Raw genomic sequence first — 26,285 nt, 5'->3', positions numbered from 1 at the left:
AATTTGAATGAAACATAACATGTTTGCATGATTATTTGGTGGTGGATAACAATTCCCCTAACTCGTTTTTCTCAAACTTGTGATCTACTCAAAATCTGTTTCTGTACTGTTTTTGTACGATTTAATTTAAATAGAAAATCAACTCCAAAAATTCCAAAATTTTGTGAGATTATTGTACTCTGTGTCTAGTATTTGCATGTAAAATTTCATAGACTTTAGACCAGTGTAAGTTAGTCTAATAATTATTTTTTAGTGGCTGGTCAGTAGGGACCGCAACTAGTTTTTGTGACATTTTAAGTAGTTAGATAAAACAATCTTCTGCGGGAAAGACCCTTATTTTCATATGCTACAATTGACAAATCCTAGTGTTAATAAGGAAAATTAATAGGATAGTTGTGTGTTACTTTGTGGTGTGCTTTTATGCCTACCAAATTTTGGCGCCGTGCCGCTGGGGATTGTTATTTCTAAATTACTTATTTTTCTATTGTTTTCTTTTCTTGTCCAATTAGTGTTTTTGTTTTTATTTCAGGTACTCTTTGTAGTACATGCATACTCGAAAGTCTAAGAGCATTGATCTAGCTTCCTACGATCCAGAGATTGAACGAACCCTTCGAAAGCTTCAGAGAAAAATCAAGCAAAAGTGTGCATCGGTGTCTTTACCATCATCTTCTCCACCACATTTAAGTTCGGAAGAGGAGGAGGAGGAATCACAAGAAGGCATGGCTGATAACCGTACATTGAGGGAGTTGACAATGCTAAATACGGATCAACAACCCTTGTGCATCACATATCCAAATGCAGAAGGAGGATTTGAGCTTAAGTCCGGCATGATTCACTACTTGCCTAAGTTCAATGGCTTCTCAATAGAGGATGCGAACAAGCATCTCATGGAGTTTCACGTGGTATGCTCAGGAATGAGACCAGCAAATGTGGATGAGGAGCAAGTCAAGTTGAGGGCATTCCCATTTACATTAGAAGCTAAGGCAAATGAGTGGCTTTACAATTTACCTTCGGGATCAATGAACACATGGAACCAGGTGAAGCAAGCATTCTTGGAGCAATATTTTCCAGCCACAAAAGCTGCAAGCATAAGGAAAGACATATGTGCAATCCGACAACAACATGGAGAGCCCTTTGGAGATTACTATGAGCGGTTCACACATTTGGTTGCATCTTGTCCTAACCATCAGATTTCAGAGCATTTACTAATACAATACTTTTATGAGGGATTGTATGGTACTGATCGTGTAATGCTTGATGCAGCAAGTGGCGGAGCATTCATGGACAAGACGCCTACTAATGCTAAGGCATTGTTAAAGAACATTGCTGGCAATACACGACAATTTGGAGGGAGAGATGAGCTACCTCTTAAGAAAGTTAACGAGGTAAGTGCTAATTCTAGTATTGAATTACAATTAGCTAACTTGACTAATCTTGTGCAACAGGTTATTGTGGCTCCAAAACAGGTGTGTGGTGTATGTTCAATGATGGGACATGCCACGGACATGTGCCCTTCGTTGATGGATCAAGGTGGTCTTGAGCAAGCTAATGCATTAGGAGGATTTCAAGGGCAACAAAGGCAAAAGTATGATCCATATTCCAACAACTATAATGCAGGATGGCGCGATCATCCACACTTAAAGTGGAACAATGGACAACAATCTGTTCCCAACAACTATAATCGTCCGCCTGGCTTCTTTCAAGCAAGACCGCAGGCACCATTTCAGCCTCAACAACAACAAGCTCCAAGTAAGTCTCTTGAGGATTTAATTGCTTCTTTAGCTAACTCTACTTAATCTCATCAACAGAAAACAGACAAAGCAATTGAAAACCTTGAGCGCCAAATGAGTCAGTTAGCAAGTTTGATGGGGCAACAACACCAACCAGGAAGGTTGCCTATCCAAACCGTGGTGAATCCAAATGCGGAGCAGATGAATGTTGTGACTTTAAGGAGTGGAAAAGAAGTTTTTGAGCAGCCGAGGATGCAAAAGAGGACTAGAAAAGACACAATTGAACAAGGGGAGCTGCAAACCAAGAATCTTGAGCAAGATGAGGCTTCAACAGAAACTGAAAAGTCTCATAAAGATACAGAATTAACAAAAAAGATTCTGATAAGGTAAGTAAAGAAGTTCAAAATTCGTTTAACTCATGTGTCCCTATTCCTTTTCCTCGTAGGTTTATGAAGTCTAAGAAAGAGCAAACTGATAAGGAAATATTGGATACTTTCCGGAAAGTCCAAGTGAACTTACCTCTTTTAGATGCCATAAAACAAGTGCCCAAGTATGCAAAGTTCCTTAAAGAGCTTTGTACGAACAAGAGGAGATTCAATGATCAAGAAACTGTGGCATTAAGCGAGGAAGTATCAGCTGTTTTGCAGAGAAAGCTGCCACCGTAGTTGAAAGATGCCGGTAACTTTACCATTCCATGTGTAATTGGAGGCAAAGAGTTTGGGAGATCATTGTGTGATTTGGGGGCATCCATCAATCTGATGCCATATTCAGTGTATGAGTCATTGAACCTTGGAGACTTGAAGGAAACAAAGGTAGTAATCCAGTTAGCAGATCGTTCAAATAGATATCCCAAAGGCCTATTGGAGGATGTACTTGTGCAAGTGAATGAACTCATTTTTCCCGCTGACTTTTTTGTTCTTGAGATGGAACATGATCCTATGCCTACTGCACTTCCTCTTATATTGGGAAGACCATTCTTTAGAATAGCACGGACGAAGATTGATGTCTACGATGGTACCTTAACCATGGAAATTGAGGGGGAAAGTGTCAAGTTCAGAATCTTCAATGCTATGAGGTATCTTAGTGAATTAGAATCTTGTTTGTCTATTGATGTGTTTGACTATTTTGTGCAGGATTGTTTTAATAAAGGTGTGGGACAAGATAATTTAGAGAAGGCATTAGTGCATAGCAGTACACATGGAAATTTTAACTATTCAGAGCACATTGAAGAAGAATTAATCCAAACAGTGGCCTCTCTTGAGTCTCTTTCACCAATTCGTGGTAAATGTTCTTCCTATTTTATTTCTCTTCCTACTTCTAATGAAAAAACTCTTCCTTCTGTGATTCAGGCACCTAAATTGGAGCTTAAACCGATCCCTAAACATTTGAAGTATGTATTTTTGGGAGAGGATGAAACATTACCAGTCATCATATCGTCATAACTCACAGCAGAAGAGGGGGAGAAACTGATCCGGGTACTGAAGGATCACAAAACTGCCATAGCTTGGAGCATTGCAGATATCAAAGGTATAAATCCAGCTACATGTATGCATAGGATTCTGCTGGAAGAAGGTGCAAAACCAACTAGGGAAGCTCAACGCCGTTTAAAGCCACTCATGATGGAAGTCGTAAAAAAAGAGGTTATCAAACTTCTAGATATTGGCATCATATATCCTATTTCGGATAGCAAGTGGGTAAACCCTATTCAAGTAGTCCCTAAACGATCTGGAGTCACAATTGTTAAGAATGAAGCTAATGAGCTAATGCCTACACGTGTGCAAAATAGTTGGAGAGTCTGTACAGACTATCGAAAGATAAATAGCACCACACGCAAGGATCACTTTCCAGTCCCATTCATTGATCAAATGTTAGAAAGGCTAGCTGGTCATTCTCATTATTGTTTTCTTGATGGCTATTCTAGGTATAATCAAATTGCAGTTGCTCCGGAGGATCAAGAAAAGACGACTTCCACATGTCCATTTGGCACATTTGCATACCGGAAGATGCCTTTTGGACTGTGCAACGCCCATGCCACATTTCAGAGGTGTATGGTAAGTATCTTTTCTGATATGATTGAGAAAATAATTGAAGTGTTCATGGATGATTTTTCAGTTTATGGTGATTCTTTTGATACATGTCTACATAATCTGTCCTTAGTTTTAAAACGTTGTCAAGAAACTAATCTAGTGTTAAATTGGGAAAAATGCCATTTCATGGTTTCACATGGATTAGTTCTAGGGCATATCATATCTTAAAAGGGAATTGAAGTTGATAAATCTAAAGTAGAACTTGTTAGTTCTTTACCCATCCCTACTACTGTCAGGGAGGTTTGTTCTTTTCTTGGACATGCAGGTTTCTACCGTAGGTTTATGAAGGACTTCTCAATGATTTCTAGACCCTTGTGTCGTTTACTTCAAAAGGATGTAACATTTGATATGAATGAAGAGTGTGTGGTAGCATTCAATAAGCTTAAGGAGTTGTTATCCACGGCTCCTGTAATCATGCCACCAGATTGGAGTTTACCTTTTGAGTTAATGTGCGATGGTTCAGACTATGCTGTTGGTGTAGTTCTAGGGCAGTGTGTCAACAAAGTGCCACATGTCATCTGTTATGCATCTCGAACACTCAATGATGCACAATTGAATTATTCAACAACAGAGAAGGAGCTTCTAGCTGTTGTATTTGCTTTAGAAAAATTTAGATCTTATCTGATTGGGACTAAAGTTATTGTGTTTTCTGACCATGCAGCTTTGAAGTATCTACTCACAAAAAAGATGCAAAACCACGACTCATTTGATGGATACTTCTGCTTCAAGAGTTTGACTTGGAGATCAAGGATAAGAAAGGGAGTGAGAATGTTGTAGCAGATCATCTTAGCCGACTTGTGCATTCAAACACAAAGGAATATCTCATCCCTTTACGTGAAAGTTTTCCAGATGAGCAACTATTTTCATTAAAGATTACTGACCCTTGGTATGCAGATATTACCAATTATAAGGTCATAAAAAAGATTCTGGATGATTTTACACGTGCTCAAAAAGATAAGCTTGTCAAAATCGCCAAATACTACGAGTGGGATGATCCTTATTTGTGGAAATATTGCACTGATAAATTGATTAGAAGGTGTGTACCTGAATATGAGTTTAAATCTATTCTAACTTTTTGTCATTCTTATGCATGTGGTGGCCATTTTGGAGCAAAGAGGACAGCCCTAAAGGTGTTAGAGAGTGGTGTTTATTGGCCTAGTTTGTTTAAGGATGCATACGAGTTTTGTGCAACATGTGATCGTTGTCAATTAACAGGTAACTTGGGCCCAAGAAATCAAATGCCACAAACCCCTATTTTGGTTGTTGAGATCTTTGATGTGTGGGGCATTGATTTCATGGGACCTTTTCCATCTTCAAATGGTTTTCTTTACATTTTATTGGCTGTGGATTATGTTTCTAAATGGGTGGAAGCAAAAGCCACCAAAACTAATGATTCAAAAGTTGTTTCAGATTTTATTAAGAGTAACATCTTTGCAAGATTTGGAATACCTAGAGCAATCATTAGCGATGGAGGGAGTCATTTTTGCAATCGAACATTTGAAGCGTTGCTTAGGAAGTACAATGTCACACATAAGGTGTCTACACCTTATCATCCGCAAACTAGCGGTCAAGCAGAAGTATCAAATCGTGAGGTGAAGCAAATTTTGGAGAAAACTGTGAGTCCTAGTAGGAAGGATTGGAGCATGCGCTTGAACGATGCATTGTGGGCTTATAGGACTGCCTATAAGACTCCTATTGGAATGTCCCCATTTCGGTTAATTTATGGGAAACCATGCCGTCTTCCAGTAGAGTTAGAGCACAAAGCTTATTGGGCGATCAAAGCCTACAACATGGACATGAGTGTTGCCGGAAAGCAAAGGAAGCTTCAATTAAATGAGTTAGACGAAATCCGGAATGATGCATACGAGTCTAGTCGAATATACAAGGAGAAATCAAAGGCATTTCATGACAAGATGATCTTAAGGAAGAGCTTTGTCATTGGACAGAAAGTTCTTCTATTTAATTCTCACCTTCGGTTATTTCCAGGTAAGCTTCGTTCTCGATGGGTTGGTCCATTTGTTATAAAAAATATTTTTCCTCATGGTGCAGTGGAAATCCAAAGTGCAAAGACCGGATACATGTTCAAAGTGAATGGGCATAGACTCAAGCCATATTACGAGTCTTTTGCGGAGCATGATGTGGAGGTTGTACCTCTTCAAGAACCAGTTCCCTTTGGATGATTACTCTTGGTACCGTCTGGCTGCGGACGTAAAAGCAAGCGCTTATTGGGAGGCAACCCAATATTTATATTCATTGCCTTTTTTTGTCATTTTCAATTTTCTTGTGTGCTAAACTGAATTATTTCTTTTCTTTGTATTTGGGTTATGTCCACCCTTGGAGTTGATTGCAGAATTAAAGTTTGGGGGTCATCATTTGATTTTACTGCAAATTGGGGAAGTTTTTAGTCCAAATGCCGGATCACTTCAAGTATCACCTTCCATTCGAAATTCACTTCCATGCCATGGAACATAGGGGAGTGTGACTGGAGGCATCGTCCGGCTGCAAGACGTTAAAGAAAGCGCTTCTTGGGAGGCAACCCAAGCTTTCTATCTTTCTTCTTTATTTTGAATAATTTTAAATGTTCTTGTTCTGTTTTTCTCTTGTTTTCTGGTTTTTGTGTTTAAGTCCTACTTTTGTTCCTTTATGCAGGTAATGATTTTGCAATCTCTACCACAACTTCTTGCAAGGTATTTTTACATTCATAAAAACGAAAGGAACATTAAGCATATAAATACAACAGGGAGCCTTCACAAAGGCTGCTTAAGAGAAGTCTCAGTAGTCGGCGGAGCTTCAGTAGTCGGCGGAGCCCCAGAAGGAGGAGGCATCAGAGGTTGATCATTTGGAGCTTCACTACGCGGTACAGCCCCAGAAGACGAAGGCAAATGCTGTTGGAACAAACCCATAAACCGCTGATGATCAAGTAAAATCTGACCATCAGATTCCTGCATCTGGTCAATCTTCCTCTTCATGTTTGTAGTATAATTATGTGCGAGCCTGTGCAATTGTTTATTTTCATGCTTAAGCCCTCTAATCTCCTGCTTGAGACTCATCACTTCAGCCGCCAATGATTCAACTTAACGGGTTCGGGCAAATAGGCGTTGGGCCATATTGGACACGGAACCTGCACACTGCACACTGAGAGCCAGAGATTCCTTAACAGCCAACTCATCAGACCGTTTGGCGAGTAGTCTGTTATCTTTGGGAGTGACAAGGTTCCTGGCCACCATCGCAGCTGTCATATCATTCTTCATCACCGAATCCCTAACGGTAAGAGGACCAGTAGGGGATATGAAGGATGAGCGCCATATGTTGTCTGGAGAAGGCGGAACTGCCTCTTCACCAAGGTTCAAGTCAAAACGACGGTCGGAAGGGCCAGACATTTTTCTGAGGTGTTGAAGAAAGAAGAGGTCGGACAAGTCAAGATCGTAGAAATGCAAAGAGGGAGTTTTTACGGGCAAAAATTCAAGTGTGCTTTGAACGTCCTGCATACCTCTATATAAATCAGCACGCGATGGGATTTCAGAGATCGAATAGGCAATTCTAGATATCGAAGAGGCCAACTAAAAAAATCAAAGAGGCATTCGCTTTCTCAAAAGTTGGGATTGTTTAGAAACCACGGGCCATCCTTTGTTCCAGATTTGTCCGCACTCGTCACATGTAACCTCTGTACTCGACGGAGCTCAGATTTCGAAGACGAAGCTCAGAAATCGGAGAGGCATATGCTTTTCCAGACGTGTCAGCATCTGTCATATGCACACTCAGCTTACGGAAATCACGGGCAATCTGTCGACGATTTTTGGTAAAGTAGAAAGCACGTGAAGTTTACTGTTCAATCATCCAACGGTTGCCGACAAGGGTGAAAGAACAGTACCGGTTATTATTTCCTATAAATGTCGACCTTCACCCTCCATGGCAAGGCAGACATACATAACCTTCCATCATCTCCGAGAATGCCTTTCCAACAAACCCTCTCGAGTCACTCAGTGTTCCTTATTCCTTGGGGTACCTTTGCAAACAACCCATCCAAAGCAAAAGTATTTCATATCATGAAGGTTGAAAGCAAGAGTATCTCATATCATGCTTTCTCCCTGTCATTCTCCTTGTCGTTGTTTTAGGACAAGGAGAAAGAGAGCAATCAACCAGCACTTGGTATCAATCTTCTGATCTGGAACCGATTGCCTGGAACCCCTTCCTGATTGCTTACCTAGCCTTGCTTTCGAGTACTCATCTTCATCATTTTATGCTTTCTCTTCGTCTACCACATCTGCCTGGGGAACAGATAAGGGAAGTGAAAATGATACCTCGAAGCATGTGGAGACAATTTGCCAATTCATCCTCAGCTAGGGACTAGGAGAAAGAAAGCAAGAGGTGGGCACTTGGAAAGATTGAAGAAAGAAACAGACCAATACCTCTACCTCGTGCCTGCCCGCCGTGCAGAAGAAACAAGCAGAGAAGAATGCAGACTGCACAATCAAATCAACCCAGCAGAAGGAGCCTGATTTGAAACCAAGGAACTCTGATATTCCTCGCTCAGGATTCCAAACCAGTTCGAGATTCGCCTACACAAATTGGTGTGTTCTTTCATTTTCTTTATGTGTCTTTATTTCATTTTATATTTCTTTTCTTCCATTTTTATGTCTTATTGTTCAAAAATTCCTTTCATTATCATTGGGGACAATGCTATAATTAAGTTTGGGGGTGGAAATATATTTAAATATATTTCGTTAGTTTACTTCTTGTTTAAAATTAAAAAAAAATGAAAAAAAATAAATAAATAAAAAATTTTGTTTTTTTTTCATATTTGTTGTTGTTGTTTGTAGGTACTTCTCAATTCAATGATGAGATTTGATCTTAATTTCCTTCTTACTTCCAAGAAGTCTAAGTTCTTTTCGTTGTCTTTGTGTTAACTGTGATTTCCAGAAATCAACTTGAAAAATAAATGTGCCTAGTCTTGTCAATGTGAAACTTGAGCATGATTTAGCGTTTCATATGTGAATCATGTGAGATTATGTAAACCTTGTGAGTTTTTGAGCCTATACATGATTGAACCATTATGCATCGATCTCATTCCTTCTTGTGCGTGTGATCTCACTGTACATGTATCTCTAGAACTTGCTTTATACTACTCGATTCATTAATCAATTCATGTAATAACTTGGAAGTGATATAGGCCATCTTTGGATCGTTTGAGCCTTTCATGCCTACCTTATATGCTATGTTTATCTGTAGTAGCCCATTGAGCCTTTAACTAAGCCATTTCTTTGTTAGCCACATCTCTTTACCTTGCTCCAATATTGGAGTTGAGCCCATACGAAAAAATCGATTCCTTATTGTTTTGAGAAAGTGTTACATGGGTTGTGCTCTTGGGAGTTTCATATACGTAGAAAGATGGATGGAGCATGTGTATTACAATGAAATGTGAATTTGATGGGTGATGTAGCTTTTGCAGATTTGTTTCTTTCATCAAAAAAAAAAAAAAAAAAAAAACGAAATATATGAAAATTGGAGAGTGTTGATTTGTTGAAAATGTGTCGGTAGAGTATAAATTTCCTTTTGAAGTTAAATTTGGGGAGTAATAGGTGCTCGAGGTTTTATTATTTTGCTTTCAATTTGAGGTGGTGTGATATTGAGGTGTTGGAAAACTATCAAAGTGTACTTTCTCAAAATTTTTGATTTCCATATCCTTTCTTTCATTAGCCTATCACCTTTAGCCCCATTACAACCGTAATAAAGTCCTATTGATCCAAGGTATTACTTAAATATTGATAAGCGAGTTAGGTGGACAAGCAAGCATATGGCAGCATGTACAATGAGATCACTTGAGTGAAACAAATTAACCAAAACTTATGAGTGAATGAGCGTATGTCTTGTGAGAAGCTCACATGTTTGCATATGATGATTTAAAGGAGTTTGGAATTGCATTGACATGGCTAGCTCACATATGGCATTTCAACGTTTTGTTTGAAGGAAATTTGGTTAACTATTGGATGATGTTTTGAGCTCTTGCTTAGTTTTTGGTTGTTTGTTTCGTGGTTAGCACTTATCTCTGAAATCGAAATTGAGAAGTTGGCTACTAAGTTGTTGAGTCTAGTTTTAGTTGAGTGGTTTTGGTTTTGTTTTGCTTTACTAGAGGACTAGCAAAAATGCAAGTTTGGGGGTATTTGATCACTCATATATTTCATGCATTTATACCATCCATTTCTAAAGTCTTTGTGATGTTTTTGTGTTAAAATGGTGGCATTTTACCTTACCTTGTGTTAGTGTGCAATTAAATTTGCTTTAAGATTAATTTCAAGCAAAGTGGAGAAAAATAAAAAGAAAGAGACAGGACACTTTGTGTTTTGTATAATTGAACCTAATCCAGTCCGTTATTATGTGCAGATGGGTCCAGAATATTTCAATTATCTTTATCCAAAGTTACAGAGTGAAAAAACAAAAGAAAAAAATAGACAGTGGGAGAGCACAGAGTGAAAAAAACAAAAGAAAAAAATAGACAGTGGGAGAGACACGGCAGACAAAGAATAGTGGGAAGGAAGTGGAGTGCGCTGGCTGAAAAGAAAATAAAAGAAAAGAAATAAGTGGGGAGTGGGGAGACTGACAAGAGGAGAGGACACACACTGAAGGAAACGAAAAAAAAAGAATAAAAACAGAAAATAGAGAGAGAGCAAAAACAGCACAGAGAGACACGGACAGAAGGCAGTGCGCAGGAAGAGGCGCAGCAGAAGCACAGAAACGGAGGGCAGTGAAGTAGGCGCAGGGAAGTGTGCGGAGAAAGAAAAAACACAGAAGCAGAGGACAGAGAAGCAGAGACTGGCGGGAGCAGAAGCACAGAAGCAGAGAGCAAGGAAGGAAAGAAGAAGAGGCTTCACTCTATTTTTCTTGGTTTTATCTTCTCAAACCCATATTTTACTTTTGGTTTAATTTGAGAATTATGTGTAACTAAATTTTAAGTAGTTAGGGGCTGTTTTGAAGCCCCGAATATGATTGCAAGTTTGTTATGACATTTCGTTGAATTGCTTTTATGAATGGATGAAAATTGGTTTATTACTTATGTCAGTGATGAATTCTTTTTATGTTTTCTATGGATGCATACTTAGTAAGCATATTTAGGATTCAAATGCTATGAATATATGTATGCCTGCCCTTGTTGAATGAGGACCTACATATGTTATAGAGTAGTACTTGTTAATTGCGATTAACATGTGAACCAATTTCTAGGATAAGTAAGACAATGTCAGTACTTACCATGCCTTGTGATGACTCAAACTCTTTTCGTTCTTAATGATTTCTACTTGTTAAATCTATGAACACGCTATTCTAGATTGCATGCTAGGGACTACGTTAAGTTGAAAACGCCATTCTCTTAACATACTACGTAAGAAAGAGTAATAGGTTGTGTTCTAACATTGAGCCAACTTGAGCATCTTCATCCGGAAATAAAAGGAATTTGTATGAAACATAACATGTTTGCATGATTATTTGGTGGTGGATAACAATTCCCCTAACTCATTTTTCTCAAACTTGTGATCTACTCAAAATCTGTTTCTGTACTGTTTTTGTACGATTTAATTTAAATAGCAAATCAACTCCAAAAATTCCAAATATTTGTGAGACTATCGTACTGTGTGTCTAGTATTTGCATGTAAAATTTCATAGACTTTAGACCAGTGTAAGTCAGTCTAATAATTATGTTTTGGTGGCTGGTCAGTAGGGACCGCAACGAGTTTTTGTGACATTTTAAGTAGTTAGATAAAACAATCTTCTGCGGGAAAGACCTTTATTTTCATATGCTACAATTGATAAATCCTAGTGTTAATAAGGAAAATTAATAGGATATTTGTGTGTTACTTTGTGGTGTGCTTTTATGCCTACCAAATACGACTTACAACCATCGTACAATGGCTGCTCTGCCTCTTTTAACAATTTGTAAAACTTTTCTGCATCTCTATTTGGATCCTGTGGACAGCCTTCTTCTACTAAACCATGCATATCATCATCTTGTTCCATATTGATCACATCATTCTCACTACCATCACTATCACTGTCACTGTTGCTTTCATCAGTCTCGTCATTCTCATCCTCCCCATGCAAATACCATCTAGTATAATTTTTGATAATTCCATTATAAAGATGTTGTTGTACTTCAACCTTAACTTTTTTTGTATCTATTACTACACTTGACGCAAGGACATAAAATTTTAGCATCGTTCGGCTGAAGATGGTTGTATGCATAATCAAGAAAAGTTTCAACTCCGTTAAAATAATCTTCGGATGACCTCCCAGATTGCATCCAACATTTATCGATTGGCATTTTTCCCTGCATGGAACAAAGTTCACACATAGTGTCTAATTGGGGGGACACACACGTGCAAGAACCGAACAGTCTTTATCGAAAGCTATAAACGTATTGCGTTTCTCAGTATTAACGTCAGTATCATTTTTTCAGCAGGACATGATATTTTAATTACATAATAGAAAATAATAGCAAACCAAAACACTGCATTGAAATCCCTTGACTCTATATTTGATCCCTATAAGCGTTCAAACGCTAACCAAATCACTGAGCCACTCTTTTCCTTTCAGTGCAAAACAAAGGAAAAAAAAAAGAAAAAACACCATTCAGTGCAAAGCTAATGAAAAAAAGAAAAACACGAAGACATTATCTTTTTACGTGTTTAAAAATGAGAAAAGAGGGCAAAACTTCTTCTACTAACGTACCTTATATTTTAAAAGCAATATGAGGGGTTGACATGGTTAAGTTTGATGAAGAATAATAAAAATAAGGTATTTTCAATTGTAACTTTATTATTTGAACCAATAAAAAGTGAAAGAGAAAAGAAAAAAGAAAAAAAAAAGGCAAAACAGATTGCCTTTTTTGTGCCTCAAAGAAAAACAAAAAAGAAACAAACTCTCTGTATTGAACACACACGATGCATACCCATGAATCCACTGTGCAATTATGTAAGATAATCAACATTTTTACTGCAAGTGTTCAGTTTATTGTAAAGCATAGAACTTACGGTGAACCAACATAATTGGCAGAACTTTAGTGTTATCTATTAAACACTATCAAAGCGGAATGAAACGCAACAACAAATACAAAATACCAATAACAAAACGATGACATGTGAACACCATGTAATGTTATAGACAGTCACACTAAAAAAATCACCACTTATAGGGCATATGTGAACATTAAGACATAGCGGAATTCAATATAGGCTAAACCAACAGAGAAAAAAACACAAAATATATCAGCCAAATAAAAAAAACCAACACTTTGAACAAAAAGATAATAGCTTTACCTCCCTCCAAGAACAGTAATTGAACTACAGCTAATTGGGTCTGTTGGGTGGCAATGGTGATACCGCTGCAACACAGAGTGGTACAAAATTAACAAAAATCTCAGCAAGACGAACAACAAAAATCACAAATTACATAACTCCAATTCAGTCTTCATGTCATTCCATATAAAATAATACACCAATTCATTTCATACATCACTTGTTGGAGAGTTTATTTCAGGATAATTGATTAAAAAAAAACTTATTCTATAGCCAACTAAACAAATTAGAATACCACTGAGAATAAGCATGTGTCCTCACACACGAAACACCGTAGAGAATAATTGTTTAAAAAAACAGAAATTGTGCTTGGAGATTTTACACTTTATAAATGGACTACATAGGACAAAACAATTCAAAAAGCAAAACATTGAGCTGCCTAGCCTGCACTCCAAACTCAAAAGCTTGTCTAAAAGATTGAATTTAGAAGCAAAAAAAAGGGAACCGAATCTCAGAGAGTCCAATACAACCAAAAGTAAATATGCTTTTAGAAGCAAACATTCTTCTCCTAAGAATCTCAGAGAGTCCAATACAACCAAACGTAAATATGCTTTTAGAAGCAAAAAAAAAAAGGGAACCGAATCTCCTCTGCATCCTCGGTCCATCTGGGTTTGCAATGGATTACAGAATACATGCTTTTCTTCCAACTACCCTCAACCGCAAACAGAGCCAAATAAAATTATAGAAAATTAAACATAAAAAAGAAAACCCAAAATTCCATTGATCCAAATAAGAAAGGAAAATAGAATCAAGCAAAAGTGGAGTCACAGAGAGCATACCCAAACCAATAGCAGCGTTCCAACCCGTGTGATTTCACAAACTTCTCAGCGGAGGAAGAGAATAGCAACGTTCCAACCCGTGCGATTTCAGACGTCCGACGGAATGGAGGGAGAAAGTCAAGAATGCCCAAACCATAAAACGGAGGAATTGGAGTTCACAAATCCAAGAGTTGTTTATCCCAACTAAAATTATACGTAGGTATATTTTGGGTATAATTAAGCAGTACTAAAGTGGAGGGATTGTATACATTAATTTGGGTATTAAAATATTACATACACGCAACAATAAAACCGTATTTTCGACAAAAAAAAAACATAAAATCATATTAAAATAGTATTATCCATTAGTGCAAATATTAAATTGAAGATCGAATTCGTTCGTCACACTCTTATAGGGCTTAGGAGTGTAGTTGTAAAAATCAGCTGGGGTTAAAATAACCGTTAAATCATGAGTTTTCGTTTATAACCATTGAAAGGTTTCATCCTGTTACCTAATATCTGAATGTTTGTTTTTTGCAATTTTTTATGTATGCGATCTTGAAGCATATACCAATAAGTTTGACGGTTGGATCGTTGAAACTAGTTTTGTAAAATGTGTATTCCTTCAAAACGATAGATTCAACAACACTTGGAGGTTATTTTATATTTTCATTAAGTGTAACATAATAATTTGTGGTATCCAGTAGTGCAAATATTTTAAATTGAAGATCAAATTCATTCATCATAGTCTTATAGGGTTGAGGAGTGTATTTGTAAAAAATCATCAAAATCGGAGTTAAGATTACCGTTAAATCGTGAGTTTGCTTTTATAACCGTCAAAAGGTCTCGTCTCGGTACCTAATATCTGAATGTCTGTTTTTTGCAATTTTTTACGGATGCGATCTTGAAGCATATACCAATAAGTTTGACGGTTGGATCGTTGAAACTAGTTTTGTAGAATGTGTATTCCTTCAAAACGACAGATTCAAAAAACACTTGGAGTTTATTTTATACTTTCATTAAGTTGAACATAATAATTTGTGGTATCCACTAGTGCAAATATTTTAAATTGATGATCAAATTCATTCATCATAGTCTTATAGGGTTGAGGAGTGTATTTGTAAAAAATCATCAAAATCGGAGTTAAGATTACCGTTAAATCGTGAGTTTGCTTTTATAACCGTCAAAAGGTCTCGTCTCGGTACCTAATATCTGAATGTCTGTTTTTTGCAATTTTTTACGGATGCGATCTTGAAGCATATACCAATAAGTTTGACGGTTGGATCGTTGAAACTAGTTTTGTAGAATGTGTATTCCTTCAAAACGACAGATTCAAAAAACACTTGGAGTTTATTTTATACTTTCATTAAGTTGAACATAATAATTTGTGGTATCCACTAGTGCAAATATTTTAAATTGATGATCAAATTCATTCATCATAGTCTTATAGGGTTGAGGAGTGTATTTGTAAAAAATCATCAAAATCGGAGTTAAGATCACCGTTAAATCTTGAGTTTGCGTTTATAACCATCAAAAGGTCTCGTCTCGTTACCTAATAATTTGAATGTCTGTTTTTTGCAATTTTTTACGAATACGATCTTGAAGCATATACCAATAATTTTGACGGTTAGATCGTTGAAACTAGTTTTGCAGAATGTGTATTCCTTCAAAACGACATATTCAACAAACACTTGGAGTTTATTTTATACTTTCATTAAGTTGAACATAATAATTTGTGGTATCCAGTACTGCAAATATTTTAAATTGAAGATCAAATTCATTCATCATAGTCCTATAGGGTTGAGGAGTGTATTTGTAAAAAATCATCAAAATCGGAGTTAAGATCACCGTTAAATCGGAGTTAAGATCACCGTTAAATCGTGAGTTTGCGTTTAAAACCGTCAAAAGGTCTCATCTCGTTACCTAATATCTGAATGTCTGTTTTTTGCAATTTTTTACGGATGCAATCTTGAAGCATATATCAATAAGTTTGACGGTTGGATCGTTGAAACTAGTTTTGTAGAATGTGTATTCCTTCAAAACGACAGATTCAAAAAACACTTGGAGTTTATTTTATACTTTCATTAAGTTGAACATAATAATTTGTGGTATCCACTAGTGCAAATATTTTAAATTGATGATCAAATTCATTCATCATAGTCTTATAGGGTTGAGGAGTGTATTTGTAAAAAATTATCAAAATCGGAGTTAAGATCACAGTTAAATCATGAGTTTGAGTTTATAACCGTCAAAAGGTCTCGTCTCGTTACCTAATATCTGAATGTCCATTTTTTGCAATTTTTTACGTATGCGATCTTGAAGCATATAGAAACAAGTTTGACGGTTAGATCATTCAAATTAATTTTCCAGACTGCAAATATTAATTTTTGATAATGTTCAGGGTTTTGGCTTTTTTCCTTAAATGAATGGCATGGAACAATATTATTTTATATTTAAAAAAAAATGTTTGTAGAATTTAGTGTTTTTCCGTTTCCCAAAAATAAATTTGGCTTCCCTCTTCTTTTTCCCACAATTCCCAAACTCTTGTTTTTATGCAATTTAAGCAGTTTGGCTTTTTTTCCAAATTAATTAGGGTTTTGGCATGTCCCTCCCTTTTCTCTCCCAATTTCCAAAAATGTTTCCTAAAATTTGTTCCGCCCACAGCCAAAAAAAAAAAAAGGAGGGAAACTACACTCTTGATTAGATTAGGGTTGCATCTATGCCATTATTTATATTAATGCCTCCAACCTTCAAAGGAGGGAACAAAAACTCTCCATATTCAATATTTGAAGTGTACAACCGTGAGCATACAGGTAACCCTAAAGTCATCTTGTTTGTCCAGTTTAGGTTTTGTGACAATGAGTTCTCCTTGTGCCAATTTTAAGTTTAGGGTTTATGTATATATTAAATTTCAATTTTATTCATTTTTCATGGCTGCTGGGATTTTCTAACAATTAGGGTTTATGTATATATTTTGCCTTTTGCCATTGAAACCCTAATTCTAGTCGATTTTATTTTAGCTTTCATGGTTTCGTTTTTTCATTTTTCTATCTTTTGGTACTATTGGCATCTAATTTTCTTGTATTTGTATGATTGATAGATATGGCAAAAAAGGGAAGGAGCCAAAAAAATTCATCAAGTACACGTCGTCTGTCATCTAGACTCTCTTTAAACCAACATGATATCACCACTGAACTACATGACAATGAAATGCAAGAGACCCAACATGCAAATATACAAGGTAATTTTATATGTGGATTTTTAATTTATATGTACAAAAAGAAAAGCTACAATGGGATTTTGTCTTTGCCTAATCAAGTCTGGATTCTTGGCCATCAAACTTGTAGCTTTTTAGGTCTATGACTTGACTAGACGATCAAACTTGTAGTTTTTTTTATTTGGTAGTTTTTAGGTCTATGACTAGACGATCAAACTTGTAGCTTTTCCATAATATATATGATGGATTAATTTGAATCATTCTAATTTCTAACAATTTTTGTGTTTGATAACACGCATCATGAAATTAAAATAAAAAATGTATGGGTTTGATCATAAAATTTATAATCAAATACCCGAAGACAAAGGAAGATCAACTAAGAGGACTAGATGATTCATCTCCAATTTTTTTCTCCCATCCCCGAGTTCAAATAAGCTTGATAGAAATTAAAAACAAGTAAATCATATGCTTAGTTGAAAACTTTATTCTTTGGTTAACAAAATAAATAAGTCAATTTCAAGTAGGCCAACTCTTAAATCTTGATGTTAGGCTAAAAACAATCCAACCATATTTGCCATGCACTTGATTAAAAACTAAATTTTTTGCAGTTTAAATTAACTAACCCCGTTTGCCTCACACTTATTAAAATCATGATGAAAAAAAAAACAATATATGCACAAATTCAGTTTAATTTGGTTTGATTTTTAATAATATATCCTTAAAAAAAATTATATCAAACTAGTGTTGAACGGTTAGGTATAAAACCAATTATTAAATTGGAATGTATAGTTTAACTTCAAAGTATACTTGAAGATAGAAGAGAGTGATATTTCGTTTGCTTAATTTCATGATTCAAAGTTGTTGTTTGTTTTATAAACTTTGTCCTATGCTAAAAGAAACTAATTCTCTCATAATTATGTCTTATTTAGCTTTGTGTTTTCTTTGTAAAATTGTAGCCACGACAACGAGAGGAATGAGTCAAAATAGAGCACCGCACACTACTACTCATTCACCTACACCCTCTTCAGACCAACTTGGTGTTACCCAACCATCACATGGTAGCGAAATACATGAGACACAACAAACATCTATTGAGAATCAACCATCAAGTGTCCAATATACCTTATTTATATCGGTTTGAAAATGTGCATTTTTGTAATTGGTTATTTATTAAACATACATGCTCATTATTATTTTTATTGATTAGGTCCTACCAAAAAGAAAGGTAGAGGGAAGGCTAAGGGTAAAGATGGGAATGGCACTCCGATTGTAATACATGATAGCAGGTAATGAGCACAAGTCACTAAAAGCATGATTGTCAAATAGTTAACTATTTAGATATGTGAGTGTTTTAATCTAATTTTACTTTCATAGGATTGTAACCACAAATGCTACAAGAACTATAGGGGTGCTCTTTAATCAAGTTATTAAAGGGCCTTGGATTACATTTAAAGATTATCCAAAAGAGCAAATGGATGAATTGTATGATCGTTTCAAGGGAACTGGATACACATACACGTGTTCTGAAGAAGAGATGAGGGCTACTTTTGAACTACATATTAAAACAAGATATGCCGATTGGATGAGCACATTAAGGAATTCGGTTTTTCACAAGTACAAGACTACTGGGGAGAGATACATTAACTGCCCATCAAATGTATCTAAAGATTTTTGGTGTAAAATGGTTGAAAAGTGGGAGAAACCTGAATGGAAGGTAAAAGTTTAATATAAGAAATATCATCTTATGATGGTTAATATATTATTTTCCGTACATGTATATGCTTAGTGTGAGATGATTGGGTTTTAATTTTGCTTTCTTTTTCATGCAGAAACAAAGTGTGCAAAATGCGTGCAATAGGGAGCAGTCCACAATTGTGCACACCATAGGTTCAGTTCCAATGGCAAAGTACAGAAAAATGAGGTAAAAATACTATGTTTATGCTTTGTTTCCATACCGTCATTCTTGCATATTTAAAATTTATTTAACGAACATTTTTTTAAAAATCTTAATAGCTTGATCGTAGTGGAATTGAACCTAGCCCGATTGATTGTTTCAAAAAATTCCATGTGAGTAAGCATAAGAGTGAAGGTGAAGAAACTTGGGCAAGTGAAAAGGCTAAAGAACTTTATGTATGTTATCATAATTTCAATCCTTTTTTTACATGATATTGTGTGTATTACCTATGCTTACAAATTACCATTTTATTGAAGGAAAAAATGGACAACAAAAAGAATACTGCTATGGAAGAACAAAATGAAGTAAATGATTGGGTTATATACAAGGAGGTGATTGGTGGCCCAAGTCATGGTCGTCTTCTTGGTGTAGGTGCTGGCTTTAGTACTAAAGATGCATATCCCTCAAATAGCCAAAGTTGTAATAAACGTATGTGTTTAGAACATGAAGAAAGTCATGAGCAATTGAAGGCCCAAGTCCACACTTTAACAGATAAGTTGACTTCTTTGCAAGAATTAGTTGAAAGATTGATGCCAAACAACCCAAATAATTATGCGCGCTCATGACCATCTGCTTCTATTGACACACCCCGTAGGAGGGCATGCTGGCCGTCACGTGAGAGTGACGTAACCATTTGCACAGTACGGAAGCTTTAAGATACAATTTATAAGTTGATACACCCGAAGGTGAGTCCTAATTTTGTCCAATATGTCAGAACACCGTCGAATTCCTCGTAGTCACCACACCTTTGTGATTCTTGAACCTGGAGGGGCGCAAAACCAAAATTGAGTGGGTCAGTAAAACAATTCTTTTCCAAATCCAAACATTTCTCAAAACGTTGTAACCCCTCTCCGTAAAACTTGTATACTTTCCCAGAAATGTAAAATATAAATATACATATATATTCTCAAAACTTCATTTTTACTATCTCAACATTTTTCTTTATCAATCATGCCATGTCTAATTCAACAGTTAAGTATGGATGCATCAACAATAATCATATCAGGTGCAAGAAAGTAATCAACCGGAGGCCCTCTAATAGCCCTGTACGGTTGAACCTAGAGCTCAAAATCTATCACTCTCACTCTACCGGAGTCACCTCTGTGACCTGTCCGGCCTTCTGCACACAAGTTACGCTCTAGTGCTTTCTCATCAATCATCTGTGCACATAATCTAAGGTCACCCACCAATCGAAATCTCACTAACACTCTACGACTGGCCCGTCGCACCCACTCCGCGTGGACTGTGCGACCAGCATTTACTTGGATCCAAGGCGAGCGTGCGATGCGGTGAATACTATAAGCACTAAACCATGGTGCAGGATTTGAGCTCAATATATATATCAACATCATCATAACAGTATTTAAATACTCACCTGATACTCACCTGTGCGTCCGCCGCACCAATTCATACATATGCATCATATATCAATTCATATCATTTCATGCATGGCAATTCGATTCACATTTCTATATACTTTTCGCATACTTCTATGCATGGCATTTCAACTAATATATCTCATATACTTTAATACATTTTCATTTAAAGCATAATTTCATGCATTTTCAATTTCTGGGAAAACGGCAAGTATATATGTATACGGAAAACAAAACTGCCCACTCACCTGGAGTTCGCCCTACAACTCCCTAGCACAATACGCCAAGGCGTCATGACGATCGTCGCCTAAAACAATAATCAATTCCAACCTTAGAATTCATATCGATAGAATATATAACTTATATAAAATACGTCACTACGTAGATCGATCCGGAAGATCCACCACTCAGATTTTAAATCCATAACCTCCTAAAATTTCATTACCATCCAACGGTTGGATCTCCGTCAATTTCCAAAACTAAGTGACGGTTAACATTTTATTTTATGAACTTACAATTCCAATTCCGGAAGATCCGTAACTCGGATTCCCAATCTGTAAGTTCCAATAATCCTCAAATATTACGTATTACAACGTATCAAAGTTTGGTAACGATCCAACGGTCGGATCTTCAATTCACATTTTCACCTAAATGCAAAAACTATAAAACGTTATTTGAACACCTAACCAACAATCCTTAATAACTTTCTCATACGGTGCTCAAATTGGGTATATGAATATACCACGGTGATCTACTCGACGTCACGGACGTCGACATATTTTTAAAATAATTTTTACTGTAGCACGCGCCCCCACGCGCCAAGGAAGGCACGGACCTACGCGCCCCCACGCGCACCTTCTTCTTCCTTGGGTCGCCGGACTGGTTTTTCCGGCGGCCGTTTTTCAAATTGCCATAACTTTGTCATTTCTCAACGAAATCAAGTGATTCAAAAACGAAAGTTGTAGCCCTTGAAGAGACAAAGAGAATGGTACCTTGTACAACACCTAGTTCGCCGTTGTTTGGCCGGAAACGGCCTCGAAAGCCTCGGAGGTCGCCGGAAACTGGGTATTTTTCAAATGAGTATAACTTCTTCAATACTCAACGAAATTGAGTAAAACAAAAAGGAAAGTTGTATTACTTGACGAGACGAAGAGATTGATACCTCCTGTAAACACTCCCTTCTTGCACTTGTTTAATCTTGATCATTCCGACTCTCTTCTTTCTTCACCACCTCTGAAAAATGTCTGGCCCTTCCGATCGTCGTTTTGACTTGAACATTGGTGAAGAGGCAGCTCCGCCTTCACCAGACAATATATGGCGCCCATCCTTCATATCCCCTACCGGTCCTCTTACCGTGGGGGATTCGGTGATAAAAAATGACATGACCGCTGCGGTGATGGCCCGAAACCTTGTCACTCCCAGAGATAACAGACTGCTCGCTAGACGGTCTGATGAGTTGGCTGTGAAGGAGTCTCTGGCTCTTAGCGTGCAGTGTGCGAGTTCCGTATCCAACATGGCCCAACGCCTATATGCCCGAACCCGTCACGTTGAATCCTTGGTGGCTGAAATACAGAGTCTCAAGCAAGAGATTAAAGGGCTCAAGCATGAGAATAAGGAATTGCACAAGCTCGCACACAGCTATGCCACCAGTATGAAGAGGAAGATTGACCAGATGCAGGACACCGATGGTCAAATTTTACTTGATCATCGGAGGTTTGTGGGTTTGTTCCAACCGCATCTGCCTTCGTCTTCTGGGGCGGCACCGCGTAGTGAAGCTCCAACTGATCAACCTCTGCCGCCTCCTACTTCTGTGGCCCCGCCGACTGCTAAAGCCCCGCCTACTACTGAAGCACCACCCGACCAATGAATACTATTAGTTTACATCATTGTAAAATTTTAATTTTAATTTTTTTTTTTTTTTTTAATTTTATGTATTATTATTATTTTTTTTAATTGTTGTTTTTTTTTTTTTTTTTTTATCATTAATTTTAAATTTTATCTTTTTTATTTTTTATTTTTATTTTTAAATTTCTTTTTTTTTTTATGTAAATTAATGTAAAGAGACTTTGGTTAACCTTCCCCCACACTTAAACTAAATAATACAAACTCACAGAAATCAACCAAATAACACAACTAACTAAACAAAACAAAATGAAAGCAGTAAAGATAAGGGTGGAAGAATGCAAAGCTGATTGGGCTAGTGATTCCAAAGTCTCCCTTCGTTGAATGCTTGGGTTGCCTCCCAAGAAGCGCTTGATTTAACGTCTTTAGCCGGACGCATCTTTCCTTTAAATTTCCCTCGGCTCCATTTGAACCTAAAATCAAAGAAAGAAAAATAAATCAAATATCAAAAGTAAAATACACAAACACCAATATAAACATAAACAAAAACAAAAATAAAAGGATTAGCAAAGTTGCTAATCCCCGGCAACGGCGCCAAAATTTGGTGCGAAAAATAAGTTAACACACAAATTAAACCCTCTTTTTGACAATTGTAGTATAGATGTAAGTAGGGTATCGTTCTAGGCCGGGGATTAGGAGGGATTGCTAATCTATTAAATTAACTTAAAAATATTAAATAAGACTCAAGGACACAAAACTAGGCTAAAAACTCTAATAACTCGAAACACACTTAAAATGACTCAAAATAATGAAAACAATTAAATTAAACACTAGGAACTGAAATGGACGGAAATTAAATTAAAAGACTAACAATAAAGAAAACTAAATAAATAATATAATTTAATAATGGATGGGTGTTTGGTTTTGATGAAAAGTAAATTAAACTTAATTAAATTACAGAATTGATAAAAACATAAAATTAAGGTAAAATGATAAATGACGGATTAGCTAGAGGGTTCTTCTCCACACATGACACATATGCAACCTAAATTGATTTTCAGTTGTTCTTTCAATAAATTGTGAATCTCAATACTCCAGATTAACCGTGAACAGCACTTTTTTAATCTTCAAGTTTTCCTTAAGTTATTGAATTGGACGGAAAAACGCATACAACAATTCAAAACATTCTTCAAAAGTCCCCTACGTGAAAAGCACAATAGCGATACAATCAAAGATCATTAAACTTTGTGAAAACTATAAGCATTGACGAGGCATTCGTAACTATGAAAAGCATGATACTCTTGCCAAGAATTTACTTAACGTGATTGTGACTAGCAACCTTTACTACTTGTGAAAATAAGTTCATAACGATTAGGTGAAATTCACTTATATTCTAGCATCAAATTCATGCATGTAAATTAAGCGTGCACTCTCAACCAACATACACAAATCAGTTTTTATACGAACGGATAAGTAAATTGAAATCACAACTTATGAAATCACAACCGAAGGTAATCAATTCATATTACAAATATATTCATGGTTTCGAATTAACCTCTAACCAACATAAATTTAATTACACATTATTAAAAACAGAAATAAAATAGGAGTTTGGAAAGATTAAACCGAAAGAAAGGATCTGCTGCGTTCGTGCCCTCTGTAACCACTTCAGCCCTGCCTGACTTTCTTCCTGATGCTGTCTGCGAGCCGCCCAAAGGCAGCTCCCCCTCGCGTCACTCCCTCGCGTCTCACTCCTTCTTCTCGTCAGGCAAGGCTGCCCAAAGGGCAGCTCTCTGCCTTCTCACTATGCCGCTTCCTGCTTTCTGCTGCCAAATGGCAGCCTCTGCCTCCTCTTCCGTCCGTCTCCGCACCAAATCTCTCTTATCTCTCTTCCACGCTGCCCACGCTGCCCAAGGGCAGCCCTCCTCACTGACCTCTCTCACGTGTCCAGCTCCCACACCTTTCACACTTCTCCCCTTTTTCACGCTGCTCCGCGTGTCACACTGCCTTTTCTTTCTGGCAGCAAGGCTGCCTTCTTTCCTTGTCAGTCCTCCTTCCTTTTTCACGTTTTTTTCTCTGGCCTGCGTCTCTGCGAGCTGCCAAGAGGCAGCTCCCTCTCTCCCCTCTGTCTTCGTCTCTACATACCTCAGATTTTCTTTTTATTTCCTCGGATCCCGTCTTTTCTTTCCTTCCGCTGCCCTAGCTGCCAGCTGCCATGTTTGGATTCCTTCCTTTTAATTATGCCGTGTCCCTCTTCCAGTTTTCTGCCTTCTTTTTCCTACTTTGACTCCCCCAGCGTGCTGTCCACTTTGACTTGCTGTCCTCCCCGCACTCCTCTCTTGGATTCCCTTTATTTTATTCTTCTTTCTTCTCTTCCTTTGCAAACATCATAATAATGAGAGGGACAAACATTGTTTATAAAATGTAAATTAGTATTATCATGTGACAATAAAGGGTAAATTTGCATAACAGATCCTATAAACACAAAAATAACGTAAATAGCTCAAAAATATAAGGAACTAACCAAGAAAAGACGAGTGAATTCGAAGTAAAAATATATATAAATATGATCCGATCAAATACCCCCACACTTAACTTTTGCTAGTCCTCGAGCAAAACAAAGAAAATAAGAACAAGAAGTAACAAGAAAAACATTAGCTTCCCCCTATGTGACCCTCATAGAATTTCATTTAAGAAAACAAATCATCAAGAACCATAACTAGCATCAAGAAACTAATCCAAGTTTATCTTCCTTATTCAAATATTAGCAGTAATCTTTGAATCATCCTTGAAGTGTAGTGTGTCAGATAGCCATGCTAATGCAATTTCAAGTTTTTATTTTTAAAATCATCATATGCAAACTAGTAACCTTCTCACGGGATATACACTCAATCACATATGTGTTTAGTTTTAATGTGTTTCGCTCAAAGAATCAAATGTGAAATTTCTACCATAAGCTTGCATAAAGATCTCATCTCCACAATCATAATTGCAAAACTTAAATCAAGAGGACTTTTATTGGACGTAATGAGGTTTAGGGAGAGGGTTATTGAAATGAAAGAATAGGTAAACACAAGTTCCAAGCTACAAGCAGTTCTTTTGTTTAGATTTATAAGAACTCAAGCTCTCCAACAATTCTTCTAACACCTCCAACCACACCCTTAAACTGAAACTTTAAAAACTTTTATTTCATTTGTATACAATCTTTCTTTTTCTTCTCTTTTCTCTTTTTTTTTTTTTTTTAAATACAAACATGAAATACCCCCACACTTATTCTTTTGCCAAACACCTTCAAAGTACTGCACAAACGTTTCTCATAAAACAATCTCACATTGTTCACTAGCTTGCTTGGAAAGGGTAAGGAAAAATGTTTCAGGTATAAGGGTAGACATATCTGGTGATAAGAAATAAAAGGCTCAACAAACACGGCTCAAATTGGCAAACTAATGATATCATTTTTCTTTGGGAAACATGGTTATTTGGGCCATAGTGGTAAACCTAATGCCTCTATCATTTCCAAGTTCATGCAATCAATGACAAACATTTCGAAAGATCGTTACGCAAGTTCTAGAGATGTATCTCACATAAGTTCATCACACATGAAAGAATAGGAGTGTATGAAAAATGCACACACTTTCAATAGGCTCAAAAACTCACATAGGATGTATATGGTCACTAAATTCACATATAAAGCTTTAAGTCATGCTTTAGTTTCACATTAACAAGGCTATGTGCATTTGGTTTTTTCAAAGATGGTCAAACATGTACAAAACTAACAAGAGAATTAGGAATTTCACAAAACACATGTTAACTAAGTTCTTGATGATCATGGTTCAAATTTGATCTAATTATATCATTGGGTCGGGAAACTAACAAAAATCTAATTTAAAACAATAAAGAAAACGACAATATTTTTTTATTTTTAAATTTTCCGAATTTTTTTTTAAATTTTTTTTTTTTTTTTTAAAGAAAACAAA

At 36.6% G+C, this 26,285-nt stretch overlaps 2 protein-coding genes and 1 long non-coding RNA gene across 3 annotated transcripts; 2 read left to right on the top strand and 1 right to left on the bottom strand.

Moving 5' to 3' along the window:
- Positions 1-545: 545 nt before the first annotated feature.
- On the top strand, positions 546-2,395 carry LOC126622669 (uncharacterized). The gene is made up of 4 exons (XM_050291418.1): positions 546-1,385; positions 1,446-1,715; positions 1,809-2,116; positions 2,176-2,395. The coding sequence occupies exons 1-4, from the start codon at positions 546-548 to the stop codon at positions 2,393-2,395; spliced, it is 1,638 nt and encodes a 545-aa protein (XP_050147375.1).
- Positions 2,396-2,488: 93 nt separating this feature from the next.
- On the top strand, positions 2,489-5,997 carry LOC126622668 (uncharacterized). Its single transcript, XM_050291417.1, has 6 exons — positions 2,489-3,011; positions 3,180-3,420; positions 3,652-3,781; positions 4,151-4,547; positions 4,712-5,032; positions 5,189-5,997. The coding sequence occupies exons 1-6, from the start codon at positions 2,489-2,491 to the stop codon at positions 5,995-5,997; spliced, it is 2,421 nt and encodes an 806-aa protein (XP_050147374.1).
- Positions 5,998-19,736: 13,739 nt separating this feature from the next.
- On the bottom strand, positions 19,737-21,621 carry LOC126621682 (uncharacterized). Its single transcript, XR_007623134.1, has 3 exons — positions 21,459-21,621; positions 20,715-20,773; positions 19,737-19,853 (listed from the first exon to the last, which is right to left on the bottom strand). It is a non-coding gene; the product is annotated as an uncharacterized LOC126621682 (long non-coding RNA).
- Positions 21,622-26,285: the final 4,664 nt, after the last annotated feature.

The sequence above is a fragment of the Malus sylvestris genome, chromosome 5, assembly GCF_916048215.2.
Source record: "Malus sylvestris chromosome 5, drMalSylv7.2, whole genome shotgun sequence".
Taxonomy (NCBI): domain Eukaryota; kingdom Viridiplantae; phylum Streptophyta; class Magnoliopsida; order Rosales; family Rosaceae; genus Malus; species Malus sylvestris.
This window is presented reverse-complemented; position numbering and strand designations above follow the sequence as displayed.

Excerpts from the sequence above, each read along its gene's own strand:
- LOC126622669 (XM_050291418.1), top strand. The coding sequence starts at position 546 with ATGCATACTCGAAAGTCTAAGAGCATTGATCTAGCTTCCTACGATCCA. Across the intron at positions 1,716-1,808 it reads TCTTTCAAGCAAGACCGCAG|AAAACAGACAAAGCAATTGA; the intron begins GCACCATTTCAG and ends TCTCATCAACAG. Across the intron at positions 2,117-2,175 it reads ACAAAAAAGATTCTGATAAG|GTTTATGAAGTCTAAGAAAG; the intron begins GTAAGTAAAGAA and ends TTTTCCTCGTAG.
- LOC126622668 (XM_050291417.1), top strand. The coding sequence starts at position 2,489 with ATGCCATATTCAGTGTATGAGTCATTGAACCTTGGAGACTTGAAGGAA. Across the intron at positions 3,012-3,179 it reads GTCTCTTTCACCAATTCGTG|CAGAAGAGGGGGAGAAACTG; the intron begins GTAAATGTTCTT and ends CATAACTCACAG. Across the intron at positions 5,033-5,188 it reads TGATCGTTGTCAATTAACAG|CAAAAGCCACCAAAACTAAT; the intron begins GTAACTTGGGCC and ends AATGGGTGGAAG.